General features: G+C 37.6%; 1 protein-coding gene across 1 annotated transcript in view; it reads left to right on the top strand.

Moving 5' to 3' along the window:
* Window positions 1-896: 896 nt before the first annotated feature.
* Window positions 897-17,023, top strand: part of olfm3a (olfactomedin 3a) — a 60,431-nt gene continuing 44,304 nt past the window's right edge. The window contains exons 1-2 of the mRNA XM_065258484.1: window positions 897-1,503; window positions 10,378-10,521. Of these exons, the coding sequence (XP_065114556.1) occupies window positions 1,435-1,503; window positions 10,378-10,521 (213 nt within the window). The 5' untranslated portion in view covers window positions 897-1,434. The remainder of the gene's footprint in view (window positions 1,504-10,377; window positions 10,522-17,023) is intronic.

Genomic DNA, 17,023 nt, shown 5'->3' with positions numbered 1-17,023 from the left:
TGTTCGGGGGACTTGAGTTTAAGTGTGACCAGAATTTAAGGGAGCGTTTTTGGATGTGTATTATTAGGGGATATCTGCCTAATTCAGCCCTGCATGCATTAGTAGGTGTTCTTCTCTGAACTCTTAAAATATTTCTACAGAATTCAGCATGCAGGGATTCCATTGGATGTTTGTCCCATTTGGAGTAATCTGTTAGGCATTGTGGACCCCAAACCTCACAACCATACAGAGCTATGGGCATTATTACACTATCAAATATTTTACACCAAACTGTAGCAAGAATGTCTGTTTGTTTAAATTTGCCTTTGATTGCATAGAATGCTCGTCTAGCTTTCTCTTTAAGTGCGTTTACCGCGAGACCAAAACCGCCTGATGCGCTGATTTTTAACCCGAGATAGTCGTAGTGTAAGGTGTGTTCTAGTGCAGTGTTTCCCAGAGTAAATGTGTATCTGTTATCCTGTAATCTTGCTTTTTTCTGGAAAATCATAATTTTAGTTTTTTTCAGATTGACCGTCAGGGCCCAGTTTTGACAGTATTTCTCCAGCAGGTGCAGGTGTTGCTGTAAACCTTGTGCAGTGTCTGACAATAGCACCAGATCATCTGCATACAGAAGAGCTTTAATCTCTGAGTTGTTTAGGATGAGACCGGGTGTGCTGGATTGTTCAATTAACACTGCTAACTCATTAATATATAAGTTAAATAGAGTTGGACTCAAGTTACAGCCCTGTCTCACCCCACGCCGTTGACTGAAAAATTCTGTTCTTTTGTCACCGATTTTAACTCCGCACTTTAACTCTCTCTCTCTCTCTCTCTCTCTCTCACACACACACACGCACGCACGCACGCACGCACGCGCGCGCGCGCACGCACACAAACACATGCATGCATGACTCTGAGAGTTTGACAGTAACAGACCTTACTCTGCTGACTAATTTGGACAACTAATTTGTGATTTTCAGCTATATAAGATACTTTGACATATTTAAATGACTATAATTAAATTTTCCATATTCATGCCGCTTTTTAACATCGTATATATTTGTTATAACATCTGGATGTTTACATTTTCAGTGTAGGTGGTGGAACTTTCTGCATCATTAGTGTTGCGTTGTAGACATTTGGGCGCGTATCGCGCAAACGTTCAACAAGTTATCCAAATCTTTTTTGGCACCATATCATTCAATGATGTCACATCCGTTCTGAAAGACTCGATCTCACGTCGGTTTGTCAGTATCAGCTGGATGCTGAATCCTCACGCGCGTGCGGTCGTAACTTTGGGTAGCGCGCGCTCGATATTGGCTGCACGCGGGAGCTGGCGCAGCGGAGTATCAGGGTAATGATTGTGGATCTATCCGCCCTGTTCGGTTCGGGCACCACCTCCCACACCGAGAACGTGATATTAAGGGCAGAAAAGTGCAACGGAAACGGGACAGAATGCATTCTCTTTTCGGTCTACTGAATCCTCTGCTTTTCCTAATTCTCTCCGGACTGTATCCGTCAATGGTAAGTTGTGCTTATGAGCTGCAACCATTAAGATGTAGCCTAAAGATTGTGATTTTCTATGCGATGTATACCATAAAACATGAATTTCATTTGATAGGGGTGCGCAAGCTGGTGCTTTTGAATATAATATATATATATATATATATATATATATATATATATATATATATATATATATATATATATATATATATATATATTTTGTTTTGAGAGAGACTAAATTATAAATATTTAACATTGCAAACGTGTTGCAGAGAAATAAAACGAGTGCACTTGAGGTTCCGTTAATAAACTTAAAAACTTGACAAACCACTTTTTCAGCAAATCAATGTTTAGATGTGTAGATTCATGACGCAGTATTTATGTTATTAATTTATCATGCAGTCGTTATAAAAATTATGTATTGCTGTAATTCCACATCCGTTTATAGTAAATGGGCAAAACATTGCAGTTATTATTTATTATTATTGTTCTGTTCTGAAAGCTCCGTAATTTTATTTTCGAGCACTCGAAATAGAGCTAAAATATGTCACTACTTGTCATTTCAGTAAGCACAAATTTTAAGCATATAATGATATTCTAGAGAATTGTGTGCTTTTAATTTTATAGCAACAGTTTGCAGCGCACCTTTTTTAATCCAAAATGACAATGCACCTTTGTACAAAGCAAGGTTTAAAAAAATGTATTGATTCAGTCTGGTGTGGAAGTACTTGACTGGTCTGCATAAAGCCCCCAGACCTAAACCGAGCTGAACACCTATGACTTGCAGGCTCTGAGCCAAACACTCATCACCCAAACCCATCAATGATTTGTACAAAGTCATTTCAGCAAAGAAAAGTATTTTCCAAAAGTGTTGGAACAAAGATTAATATTCTTTGAAATGGAATTGTGTGGAATAACATTAATATTTGTTTTGATGGAATAACTGGAATATATAAATATGATTATTTATGCTTAACACCATTTCAGCATCTATATAGCATGGCTGTATTCGTGGTTATTTGCCATGTTAAAAATGCAGGTTAGGTGAATTGCAGATATCCCTCAGTGTGTGTATAGTTCAACATGTGTATAGTTTTTGGACCGTAAAAGAAAATATAATGTAGTAACCACAGTAAATCAATGCGGACACACAGAAGGACCTCCCGACCCATGGAGGGCTTAAACCAGGGACCTTCTTGCTGTGAGACAACAGTGTTTTGTTTGGGGTGGACACTATGCCGCCCCAAAATCTTTATTAGAGGTGCATTAGTATACACTTTTGTCTATAAAGTGTAAGTACAGTAGCTTATCATATTGAGAGAGGAGCTGTCCACACGATCGTGGTGCTGAAGTGAACTGATTACAGAGAAGTCGATTATGCATGTTGTTGTTTGTGTGAACTAGATGTCATTATGCCGTTGAAAAACATAGAGAGTACTTGTATGCAATGCACATTTTGGCTTTCCAGACCACTTGAAGTTTTTAACTGATTTTGTGTATTGTTTCTGTGATCCTTTAATTCGCAGTGCCATTTTAGGCACATTAAATTAGCACAGATAAAATTATATAGGTTATGATATACATTACAGTACACTAATCCTATACCACAGGAAGCATAGTGACTATATAAAAAAACTATACCATAATAGGTAATAATGACTATACAATTCTTAGAGATGTATGGATTGTTGTTTTTCTGCTGTCTGAATGAATGCCAGCATGATGGGCTTCTAATTGTTCGTGGGATGAGTGATTCATGAAGATTAATTTGACATGCTGAAATGCGCTTTTTATAGTGACAAATTGCATTACACACCTAGGGGACCCTGCTTTCGAAAGTCAGTGGAGAGAATCTAATTCCAGCCACCGTATAAACCAACAACACATTCAGCATTCGGTAATTAGTTTTCCCTCAATAAACATAGTTTTCGGTGTACGTAGAAGGCAGGGTAGTGCTGATATTGGTCCTAATAGTGTTAAAATATCTAGACAGTCTAGCTTACTTGTTTAAACCTTATTAAAACTTATTTTGCTGACTATCTGACTTTCTAGCCCAAACATTTTAAACTATGATAATGAAAAATGTAGTTTAGTTTTTCAATATCTGCCTAATTTGTTGCTGCGTTTACAAAGCCAATAGCAGCAATCAGGTATTTAAAACTCAATGCACATCAATTTTGCCCAACTCAATGCACAAAATATATCATTAAAATAAATAATACACCGTCCAGGAAATTTTTATTTTGTCCTTGTGCAATATTCGTGCTGATTATAGGGGTATGCATGCACATTGTGGTTACAATTCATATCATGCTTACACAACATAACCAATTTCAAAACCTACCAAGCTGATTACTCTACAGATTTATTTCAAAGACAAATTGCCGGCAGCTATAAAGTAGTCTTATTCTCTCTTGCCGTCTTTCAGAAGTGCACTCACATATGGAGATATGGTCTAGAGGTCAGAATACTGATTAAATGTGGGACTGCAACCAGTTTCTGTCTAATAAACCTGAAAGAGCCCAATTCTGATATCTCTACTTCTACCTGTTCAACTACACAATGCCTAGATTACAGATATATATAATTTGGTGTGGTAAGATATTTGTATTAGCAACATATGTACTGTCAACCCAATCTCAAGGCAAGTTATGTTATAGTGACAAAATATTTGATTCATTTATTTGTGTTCATGGACACGATTTTCAGGTTTTTTTGTGTGTTTTCCTATTTTTTTACCATTGTCGCTTAGGGTTGGGGTTAGACTGACTTTCTGTTACATTTCAGACATCCTAAGCCCAACCCCAAGCGAAAATTGTTTTAAAATCGGAAGAAAAACATGTAGAAACCAATACATAAAAATACATCCTAATCCAAACCCTAAATCGACAATGATTTAAAAATATGAAAAAACAACGAGAAAACAAAATATAAAATGACACGAAAAAGAAAGTCGTGCCACAGACACGAAAAAAATATTTATAGAAATTGACTCAAAAAAGACAAAAAGCGGAAAATCGTGTCCATGAACACGCATAAATTATTCAAATATTTTGTAACACGACTTGCCTTGAGATTGTGTTGGTACTGTAAGGCTCCACTCTTTACTAGGGCTGGGTATCGATTCAGATGTTCCAGATCGTTTCGATTTCGATTCACAAGCTATCAAATCGATTCGATCTCGATTCAACTTTCGATTCCGATTCGTGGTCGCTTTTTATACTCGATTCTCGATTCAACTTAATGAATATTAATAATAGATTTAATACAAATACTATATTTATAAAAAAGAACAGTAAACAGAAGTTTACAAGTGGGTTATTAATAAAAAGAAATTAAAAGCCACAACACTATCATCGTCGTCTTGCTTGCGAAATCTAAAATGCTTCCATACCTCAGACTTTTTATATGAAGGTGGCATCAAGTCGACAAAGCACCTGAAACCACCATTTTAAGCACTGAATGAATGAATGACAGGCTCGCCTCTCGATCCTTGGTAACATCATGCATGGCAAAAAAAAAAGGGAAACATCCAGTGGAGAAGACTAGTAATTAGGTTAACGTTAATCTTATGTTCAATGTTTGCGTAAATAAATATGAAGAAAAAAAATCGATTCGTGGCCTTTGAGAATCGATTTTGAATCGACCACGTAAAAAAACCGATTATTCGAAAAATGGATTTTATTGCCCAGGCCTACTCTTTACCCTTATTAGAACGCTCGAGGCTGAAAACGTAAAAATATTTTATCGGTTGTGTCTTTCGTTCACACGTCGACAGCGTTTTTGGGGCTTAAAAACGCAAAAAAGTGAAACCACCCTCCAGAGTGGAAATCTTAAAAACACTCTACCATCGCATTACCGTCTAAAGGGTAAAAACGCAAAAGTCTGCTCACGGTGACTCTCGTCGCATACGCGTTTACGTCACAGGCATGCGCCAGTTCAGGAAAATAATAACAAACATGTCAGATTATTTCCATATGTCGGACCTTTAAGTTGCCATAGCAGCTCTGATAAATATACAAGAGTCTTTCCAGCAGTTGTACGAAATATTCACAGCTATTATTACTGATCAGAGTTGGCACATTAAAGGCGCTCTACACGAATCTGTGAGACGTCACTTTTTGTAGATGTTTGAACTGTTTTCAAACAAACGGAGCGTAGCTAACTCCTCCCCCTCCCTTCGGTGCTTTCATGAACACGCCCAACCTACAGTACACCCCCAAATCCTGCTTGTCGTTTATTGGTTGGAACTCTTTGTTTTGTTTTCGTGGTGCTAGGTTTGGCCACTGTGTTTTAATTGAAGTTTGTAGAGCCTGGGCTGTCTACAGATATCGCGTTTTTTTACAGTTTGATCAGCGGACAGGCAGCAAGCAGATAGTGAGGAGATGTTTGCTATATGTAACAAAAAATGTTTTATGGTCTAAAACGCGTGAATTCACTTAGAGCACCTTTAATTACCTCTATCAAATTGTTGATGCGCCAATTCATTGGAGGCAAACCAGGCGGCTTTGGACGAGACCTGGGAGAACAAGGAAGAAGGTTGTACGCAAGCGCGTGGACTTGGTGTTGTTGTGTGTCAGTGCTTCACATTGCCACCTAGCTGCCTGGAGTGCATACTATATAGAATATCACACACTTTTGCGTCACCATATGCACGCAGATTTCCCCCTTGAAACGCTTGTATAAACGCCAAATAAAAAGTGAATACGCAACGCCCCTTTTGCGTTTTCTTTTCAGATCGTTTCCATGTAAACGTAGCCTTAGTTTGTTAATCTTGATTGGTGTATTTACCATGCATCTGTCTACAGACAGACAGACAGAAATATGCAAATGACTTTGCAAGTCTTTTCTTCTCTTGCATCAATGCATTTCACAACCCTCAGTGCCACCACATAAATAGCCAACTTACTGGTATAATAAATAACACACGCAGCATGCAAAGGCTTTAAAATCCTAAACAGGTGTTGTTTATTTCAGCGTTTAACTGCACCAAATACTGGTGGTGAGAGCAGAAGATTGGGGACCGTGTTGTTTCAATCACAGTACAACTATCACATAAGAGCCCCTGCATTTAGTATTGTGTGAGCACACCCACTAACAACCAGATGCGTGCAACTGCTTGTCCAAACATAAGTGGTTTAAAATGTTTCAGTTTAGTCATCACAGACAATGCCATTTCCTTCCATCAAGAACAAAATGTGATTCTGTTTAAAAAAACATAATTATCAGTACCTGTACGTCATGTTTTATTTTCAGACCTCTGGCTTGATGATTTGTTTTCGTACAAAATATACATAATGGGGTCTGAGACCACTGGAGAACGTCATTCTGATTTACATTTTTCTAATTTGTGGTCCTGCCTGTGAAAACCCAGATAAAGTCATTTAAATGTGATTTACATAAAATGGACATAATAAAAAGAACATTATGTGAAAATATAACCTTGATATATTCGACATCGAATGAGAAAGGCCATGGCAAAGATTGAAATCATCAAACTTAAATCTTAAGTCTTTAGTTTTGCGCCAAATGATCCATCATGATATCCCAGAATGATTTGGGAATGTTACAAAGAGGAACATCTTGTGTGCCTCCAAATAAATAAATGTACACATACTTTAACACATGTATACACTTCATGTAAAGAGCATGGCAGAAATGTTAAAAAAGCGAGATAAAGTGTGAATGTGTGAAAGCAGTCGAAAGAAGGCAGTCATGGATGATGTCAGTAAATTCAGTTTGTGCGTCTATCCACGTATGACATGGAACGCCTCTATCCCCAGCTGAAAAGCTTATCAGTTTGTCCTCTCACGTGAATCCTCTGAAACATCCTTCTCTATCCTTTCAATCCCTACCCCGAACCTTCCTTCTTTTATGTTTTGGTTTGTTTGTTTTAAGTCTTATTTGTTTGTCGTTTCTTGCTCATCGTGCATACCAGCTCAAAGACTCGACTGTACAAATTATACGTTGAAGCCTTGGAATTGGATCAGTTTCAGCACAAGTGGACAAGAACCAGGAAACATCAGCATTATGCTGACTGGCATTGACATGCCCACCTTTATGATGTCACTGGGTACTCAAGTCTACCAGCAGACAGATTTCCAATAGATAAAAGTGGTTGTACAGTGTGGCCCTTTTGACTTTCAGTCAACCTAAGCGATTTACTTCATTCATCTTACAAGAAACTGCTGTCTGGGGTGTAATAGCAGTCTGTTATTGCCTGTAGAAGCATGCCTTTAAATGATAGGAAGGCCCAGCACATCCTTCATACAAAAAAGTAACATTGAATTTTTGGTTAATGGTGTTCCCAAGGCTGCATATGAGAAAGGATTTATATTTTTCCCTTAGTGGATAAAGCATATGCATCATATTCCTTAACACAGCATACAGTCAGCTAAGTAAAAGGGGGGCTTAGATATCAATTTGTATGGGGTACAGTATGCAAGAATATTTTTACACCTTTTTTATTTACATACTACTGTATGAATATACCAACAGTGATTATATGGACGGTTAAGAATAAATTTTGCTTTCATATTACTGGAGCTCCAACTAAAACATAAGGAGGCGGTTTCTCTGACATGGTTGGATTAATACAGGACTAGGACTAGTTATTTAATGACATTTTAGTAGTTTTTACAAACAAATCTTACACAAAAAAACAATACAGGTGTGCATCTTGAGACAAAACAATTGCACTGATATATGTTGAGATATATCAGGTGTTTTTCATTAAGCTCAAACATGCATTTTAGTCTGAGACTAGGACAGGCCCGGCTCCAGATATGAGATGAAATGTGGGCCAAGTGATATTTCAGGTGGGCCGTTCAGATTGGGGGGATTTCTTTAATGCTTTAATCTCGCATGTCTATAGTTTTAATATCATATATTTAAGACAATTGTTAGAGTTGTTTGTTATTGTTGTGTTTTCTTCATTTTTTATTTTTTTTACATATTTTGGAACTATTTAGTAACTTAAAATAAATGTAAATGGTTAACATGTTTATTTTTACATTCTTTCTTTTTGCCTTTATAATATTTTTTTAACCCCTTAACAGATCTTGTATCCATTAAAGGTGCAGTGTGTAAATTTTAGTGGCATCTAGTGGTAAGGTTGCGAATTGCAACCAACGGCTCAGTCCACTGCTCACCCCTTGCTTTTGAAATGCATAGAGAAGCTACGGTAGCTGCCACCGGAAAAACATGTCATCGTCGGAGACAACTTAGTAAAAAACGTTTGTCCGTTAAGGGTTTCTGTAGAAATATGGTGGCACAAAATTGCGACTTCCACGTAAGGGGACCCTCAGTGTATGTAGATAAAAACGTCTCATTCTCAGGTAATAAAAACACAACGGTTCATTATAAAAAAGTCTTTATACACCCCTGAAAATATAGTTTTGTATATCATTTTGCATTTCTGTCAAGAGATCCTTCTAAATATTACACACTGCACCTTTAAGTAACTTTAGATTTGATAAAAGGGGCAGTTCTTTTAAAATAACTATTTACATCAACTAAAACAAATCTGTTACTTAAGTGAAGCATGAACTGTAAGAATTGGGTTTATTCTTGTAATGTTTTGTTAAAAATGAAAAGGGGCAGTTCTTTTAAAATAACTATTTACATCAACTAAAACAAAGTTGTTACAAACTTAAAATTTTAATTTTATCTGACATGCTGTTTTTCTTAAGAATTATTCTCATGTTTATTAATATAGTATAACATTACACATTTTTGGCCAAAAGATTGGCTGTTATTTGGTGTGGGGCCAGGGTGGGCCAAGCCTCTGATTGGGTGGGCCAGGCCCACTCTGCACCCCCCTCCCCCCGTGGGGCCAGGCCTAGACTAGGATAAGTTCATGTTTTATTAGTTTAAAATGACAATTTAAAAACTCTTCCCTTCCCATTTCTAGTAATTTGATGCAATGTATTGATAGTTATTTTGTATTTCCAGTTGCTTTAAGTGTTGCGAATGCACTCAAGAAGCCATAATGTTCATACAATATTAACAAATGTATTTGCTAAAGTTACAATGTATGACTTTTTTTCATACAGTACTAAAGCCATTTAGCAATAACCACTAATGTCCAAGATAGCACACACATTTTAAGCACAGATGTTCTCTCAACAGAGTTACGATGAGTTATTGTGTTTTGTAAATATAAGGAAACTTCACGCACAGAACAATGCAACAGCATGTACATCAGTTCCCACGGTGTTTCAGCACACACAAAACACTTTTAGATAAATGTATATAAAGGCATTAAAAATTAACATAAACATTTACATTTAGGCATTTAGCAGATGCTTTTATGCAAAGCGACTTACAAAAGTGAGGATAACAACAAAGTGCTTTGTCTTAGGCAGCCAATTACATGAGAAGTGCTATACAAATTTACTTTAAGCTTACAAAGAGAGATACAACCTGTTTAGAGAGAGAGAGAAAAAAGGGAAAAATTTAAAGTTGTATATATATGTATTCAACAAGTTCCTCTCAGATATGGAAAATAAGTTTATGGCGCGGTTTCCCGGACAGGGAGTAGTCCTAGACTTAAATAAATGTAAGAGCTGTCCAAACTGAAAACAACTTGCACTGACATATCTTAATATACATCACTGCCCTTTGTTTTGCCTCAAAATGCACACAAGTAATGTTTTTAGTAAGGCATGTTTGTTAAAACTAGTTATGTTTCTTAATTAAACTAAGGTCTAGTCCTGTCTTAAGATAATCCCTGTCTCAGAAACCACCCCATAAGCAACATTTGCTGTCTATTATTATTATTATAATTGTTTAAAAACACACTTTTGTCATTTGTGGCCTTTAAAATGTTTTCAAAGACCATTTATTTATTTTTGCACCCCTGCAGATATTAAAGTGTTTGTGTCTCTGCAGACGATCGGTCCAAAGGAGGGATGGCAGGTGTACAGTTCAGCACAGGATGCAGACGGGCGCTGCATCTGCACTGTGGTTGCACCCGAACAAAACCTCTGCTCCAGGGACGCCAAGAGCAGACAGCTTCGACAGCTACTGGAGAAGGTGTCCTGCATAAACACACATACACCCTCTCTCTCTCTCCCCCTTTGTCTGTCTCTCTATTAGGGGTGTGCGATATTGTAAAAAAAATATATATATGGATAACACCTATGATTTTTTTCCGCTAATAATAACAGATCATATTTTGGATCTTTCAAAAATACGTTTGTGAAAATCTTTTGTTCTAGCTACTTCCTAAAACATATTAATATGATTAAGGTTAATGTTGGTGTTATTAATCAAACAGAAATGTCTTTATGATAAGCATTCAAGCAAACAGTACTAAACAAAAATAACATATAGAGTAAGTCAGAAAATGAAACTTCTTTTTACATGTCACTGCTGCTTTCTGTGCGTGTGTGTGTTCACACGCATCCCCGCTCGTGACAGACATGAGAAAAAAGCACGGCTGGCCCATGCACGTCCTCCGGTCGTGACAGAAATTGCAAAGAGCGCAATCGCTAAAGTATTAAAAATTAATATGAAGTTGATTTTTATAAGCAATTCACACGCCGCAATCAAATGTGCTGCTGCATCACGCACTATAAAAACACATGCAAATTGAATTTGTGGGCACTGAGGCTGGTTTTTGAAAAGCAAGATACATTCGATAATATCATTTTGCACATCGTTAAAGCAATAACAACAATATTATCGCAAACAATATATCATGCACTTTCTTAATTTCAATATTCTGCAGCAATATTTCTTTACAAAAAGACAATTTTCCACTACAAAGAATATTTTGTGAAACCAGTTCAGATATTAAAATCCTTATGAAACTGCCAATACTAATTTTGTAAAGGAATATTGCAGTGTTCATAATAATAAAATATCCTTCTGGATCATAATATTTTTATTTTTGTGCCCTTATTAACTTGAATCATAACCTGAAAATGTACTTCCCTTTTGTGGCGATCCTTTTCTGATGACATTGGCTTGGGTGGAGCATCCATTAAAGGAATATTCCATTTTCTTAAAAGAAAAATCCAGATAATTTACTCACCACCATGTCATCCAAAATGTTGATGTCTTTCTTTGATCAGTCGAGAAGAAATAATGTTTTTTGAGGAAAACATTGCAGGATTTTTCTCATTTAAATGGACTTTAATGGACACCACCACTTAACACTTAACTCAACACTTAACATTTTTTTTCAACGGAGTTTCAAAGGACTCTAAACGATCCCAAACGAGCAGGGGCGAAAATTTCATCTAAATGTTGGGGGGGACAATAAACATAAAATTTTTCAAGAACAATTTTTGAAGGGGACACCAATAATACGGGCAAAGGAAATGTGTACAGATAGAAAACGTTTCTCTTTCTCTATGAACGGATGCAAATTTAATTTTAATACACATGAATGCAGAGGTGAAAAGAGTAATAAAATATTCTACTTAAGTAAAAGTAAAGTTACTTTAATAATATTTTACTTAAGTAAAAGTAAAGTTACTGGTCTAAAAATCTACTCAAGTAAAAAGTAAGTCATTTTAAAGCTACTTTTTTACAGCGGGGAGAGGTTTCTAGTATAGTTCAAAAAGGAAGGATATATACATCTCAAACTATGTTTTTAATTGTTAACATCTTTACAATTAAAGTGCAATAACAAAAAGTTAATAAAATAAAAAGCTTTTTTATAACTAAGAAACATTTATGGAATTATTTAACGATTTTTACAGGTGAGTTATGCACTTTTGAAGCAAAAATAATATGAGGTCAGCAGCTAGTAAATACAATCATTATAGTAAGGTTGTAATTGATGTATTGCTGGTAACATACATTAAGTTATTAAACTATATACATAAATGAACATATAATGAGATGAGTGCCATGGCTATACACTATACATCCTTTATACGTTTATTTTATTCTAGTTTCCCAGACCTGTGTACCTGATGTCTTTCAATCTCTCTCTCTCGCTCTCTCTCTCTCTCTCTCTCTGCAATGTCTAATGACATGCGCATTCTCGAGGACGTTCTTAAGTTGTTTGACTTGACGCGAAGCTGCTAGACCTCGGAAGATAATGCGCATGTATTAAAAACGCGTCGTGCAAATTAGCGGTTAAAACCCGGTCGGCAATTCTCAAACTCCGTACTCAAGAGCATGAACCCTACCTGAATGAAACAATCGCTTTGCGTCAATGGCCAGGGGTTTCTTTCATAAGAATTGAATTGAGGGTCTGCATTAGCCCGCGCCTGTCTCGTCCCTCTCCATGGTTCTTTTTGCGCGTTCCCCCGCCCATCAATCAATCATCCGTGGCGCGTCTTTATCACCTTACTTTTTTATTTATTTTTACTCAGTAACGGATATGATTTAACATGTTGCGAAGTAGTCTTCAATACTTTAAACATACTTAAGTAAAAGTAAAGTACAGATTTTAAAAACTACTCAAAGTAAAAGTACACAAAAAAACCTCAGTTACACCAAGGTGAGTAAATGTAATTTGTTACTTTCACCTCTGCATGAATACATAAAATGTTTTCTTGATCGTTTATCTGTTTCTGTTCTCAGAAAACGAAATGTGTTCATGTTTATATGTCAAAATAGTCCAGTTTTAAAACATATGAGGATAAACTGATAAGTGATGGGAAACGTTGTATTCGCGTCGGCTCCGTACACTTCTCTACCACCGGACTGTGTGTCGGTGGTGAGGTAAAAGGGGCGCGGGCAGTGGACCAAACCACTGTGAGGCAAGGGAGGGGGAATCAAAATGTTTAAAACGTTTTTTTGTTGTTGCTCCGTTTGCATTTGTATTGTTTCACTTCGTACACAACTATTTTAAGTGTTATAAATCATTAAATTATTTTCAATACACATATTTTAATGATATTTTAGGGGGGACAACCCTTAGATAGGGGGGGTCCTGTCCCCCCCGACCCCCCCGGGATTTCCGCCCATGCAAACGAAGCATAAGGGTCTTATCTAGCAAAACGATTTTCATTTTTGACAATAAAAATAACAAATATCCACTTTTAAAGCACAACTTCTCGTTTAAATCCGGTCGTCATGCACAAGCGTGACCCGACGCAATACGTCATGACGTCAAGAGGTCACAGAGGACGAACGCGAAACTCCGCCCCAGTGTTTACAAATGTAGTGAAAGAGGACCGTTCCTACGTTGTTGTATGTCAACTGATACTAATTAATGTCTTTGTGTCAGTTTATTGTTTAAAATAGTCAGCAAACGTGAGTTTTATATTTGTAACACGTGACCTCCCTACGTCACTACGCATTTACGTTAGGTCGCGCTGGACCGGACCTAAACGAAAAGTTGTGCTTTAAAAGTGTATATTTGTTATTTTTCTTGTCAAAAATGACAATCGTTTTGCTAGATAAGACCCTTTTGCCTCGTTTGGGATCGTTTTTAGTCCTTTGAAACTCCGTTGAAAAAAAATGTTAAGTGTTGAATTAAGTGTTAATTGTTGGTGTCTATTAAAGTCCATTAAAATGAGAAAAATCCTGCAATGTTTTCCTCAAAAAACATAATTTCATCTCGACTGAACAAAGAAAGACATCAACATTTTGGATGACATTGTGGTGAGTAAATTATCTGGATTTTTCTTTTAAGAAAATGGAATATTCCTTTAACCCCAACCCCTCAACTGTCAGTCTGCTGCAAGCTTTATTTTCAAATCCCTACTGTTCTATATCCAATTAATTCACAGTGGAAACCACAAGCCACACCCACTATTTTCCTCATGTGATATTTCGTTTTACTCAAAAATACGTCACAATACAGACATAAGCGGAGTTTCGCATTTGTGCTTGGGTGGCACCTATCGGTAAACAAGGGTACTTCAATACTTTGAGATAGTGAGAGAGTGTGACTTCATGGTTTTTAAATATGGTTTACATTTATTAAAACTATTTTAGCCTTACCGTGGGTTCACACCAGCCGTGTTTGAGGCGGCAAATTCGCGTGTACCGCGTCTAGTGTGCCGCTTGAACATTTTGGGCCCTATTTTAACGATCTGAAACGCAAGTGCGAAGCGCAACGCGCAAGTAAGTTTGTGAGCGGATCTTGGGCGCTGTTGCTATTTTCCCGGCGGGAGAAATAACTCTTGCGCCGGGCGTAAATCAATAAGGGGTTGGTCTGAAGTAGGTTCATTATTCATAGGTGTGGTTTGGGCGTAACGTCAAATAAACCAATCAGAACGTCATCCAACATTCCCTTTAAACGCAAGGGCGCAAGTTCCATGGCGGGTTGCTATTATTATGACAGATTTACCAGGCGCACGCCAGGAGCGGTTCACAGCCGAGGAGACCGACGTTCTTGTAAGAGCAGTCAAAGACAGAGAAGTTGTTTTGTATGGGGATAGGAGAAACCCGCCCAAATCAGTGTAGGTTAAACAGGCGTGAGAGGAAATAGCCACAGTCTCATCAGCTGGCATCCCCGTCATTGCGCCAAGCGCTACAATGATGTCAGGAGACGGGGGAATCCCAAGCTTGCCAGCATAAATCGGGCACACCGTGTAACGGGAGGTGGATCTGCCTACACATGACCTGACGCCAGCAGAGGACATCGGTGCGTCCACCCTCACCGCTGAAAGGGTTTGGGGGCTTTGAAATCGGACCCAAGAAACGCAAGCAAGGTCCAACCCCAAAGTACTCTTACAAATCAAGTTCATATACATTAAGGTTTCTTATGAAAACATTTAAATTATTATTTACATAAAATAAACTTAATACAGCCACACAACAAACTTTATATATGTATATTTTAATCGTTATTTAAATATTTTTTAACGAATTTTTTAACGCAGCCACACAATAAATAAAAACTATCACCACAATGCTCACCACTATGATTCCCCTTATCTCGTGTTTTAATATTTTTAAGTGTAACAATTTATGATTTGCAACAATAACTGTTGCATCTGTGTAGATTAGATGCAAAGTGTATGCGCGTTGTGCACGCTATACATTATGGTCAAGCATGCGCCCTTAAAATAGCATAATGAACAACGCGCAACGCGCCACTGACTTTAAACGTTTTTTTTTCTGGTCAGTGGCGCAATTGTTTTTTGAAACTGCAAAATATCATCAGGGATGGTTCGCGCTGCCACACGCCTTCTTTTTTGCGCTGAACCGCCCAGGGAGCGCAAGTTCATTCCCTAGTTGGCCGACGTGCGTCTGTGGAGGGAAAAACCCGCTGTGCGCCGGTGCAAAATACAAATGATACATGCGTCACTGACAAAGTGATACGAAAATACGAATCATACGAAAGTAAAGTTGATTGACTTTCTGTTTACCAAGAAGTTTTTTATGAAACCATACAGCCATAAACAGTTATTTTATGGCAGTGTGTAGCACATTTATTTATTTTTTAAGTTAAAACAGTAGAATTCCAGTGAAAATAATGAATTGCACTGGTTGTACAGTACACATGGGCAATTGTACACATGGGCTTTCTTTAAATTTTAATTTTAAAGAGACTCCATTAAAACATCTCTGTCTTTATGCTCTTATACTCATGAGTGAGAAGGAGAGGATGAGTAACTAGCCTCCTGAGATGGTATTTAGGAAACTTAATGGGCAAATAAAAAGCACATTAAAATCATTACAATCTTCACAGAGTTGCTTAATAGTACATTGCCAGAAAAAGCAAGAGTGAATATAGCTGCAAGCAGCAATGGCGGGCCCTCGCACGTTTTTTTTACCGCTACACGGTGCGTCCGAGAAAACGATGCACGGTGGGCAAGGGCATCAAGTGGGTTAATATCAGTGGGCTATTTAATGTTGTTACTGAGCCATTTGGGGACTGTAGCTAAAAGAAACCCCAGACTTTAGACAAAAGGGGGCGCTAGTGAGCCACCTAAGAGACACGCCTATGTCTGACCTTTTTGTGCACACTTAACAGCCGAAAACTCTGATGTGTGTGTCAACTTTAATGTTAATCTAAACGAGTCAAGAGCCTTAAATATGCCTGAAATAAAAGTGAAGTTTGCAGCATTGCCATTGGAACGGCGTTTGAGATATCAAAAATCCCTTCGCAATTTATCATCTACAATGTCTCGGCATCATGTTGACCACTTCTCGTCTCAATCGCATGAAAATCCTAGAAGGAGTATTTAAAAGAACATCGCATGGAACTGACAAAAAAATTCACCTTTGTGACCTACACACTTCCTGGCGCCTGGTGGTGGCGCTATTCCCGGGAGTCACAATAGGCACATCGCTGCGATCGGAATCTTCAGATGAACAAACAACCCGCGTGTCATCACAATAAGACATTTTTTGCCTTAGATATTAGACACTTCCTGTTTCTCTGAATTCGCCATAAATTTGTCGCCTCACCATGGCAGAACCGTTCGAGATATCAAAAATCCCTTCGCAATTTATCATCTACAAGGTCTCGGCATCATGTTCACCACGTTAGGTGTCATTCGCATGAATCCTCTATGAGGAGTATTTAAAAGTTCACCGCATGCATTTTTGAAACAATCCAAAATAGCTGACTTCCTGTTGGGCGGAGCTAAAATGTTTGAGGGTGAAAGTTGTTTGG

The sequence above is a fragment of the Paramisgurnus dabryanus genome, chromosome 22 (genome assembly GCF_030506205.2).
Source record: "Paramisgurnus dabryanus chromosome 22, PD_genome_1.1, whole genome shotgun sequence".
Classification (NCBI taxonomy): domain Eukaryota; kingdom Metazoa; phylum Chordata; class Actinopteri; order Cypriniformes; family Cobitidae; genus Paramisgurnus; species Paramisgurnus dabryanus.
Note: the sequence above shows the minus strand (reverse complement) of the source record. Positions and strands in the feature narration are given on the sequence as shown.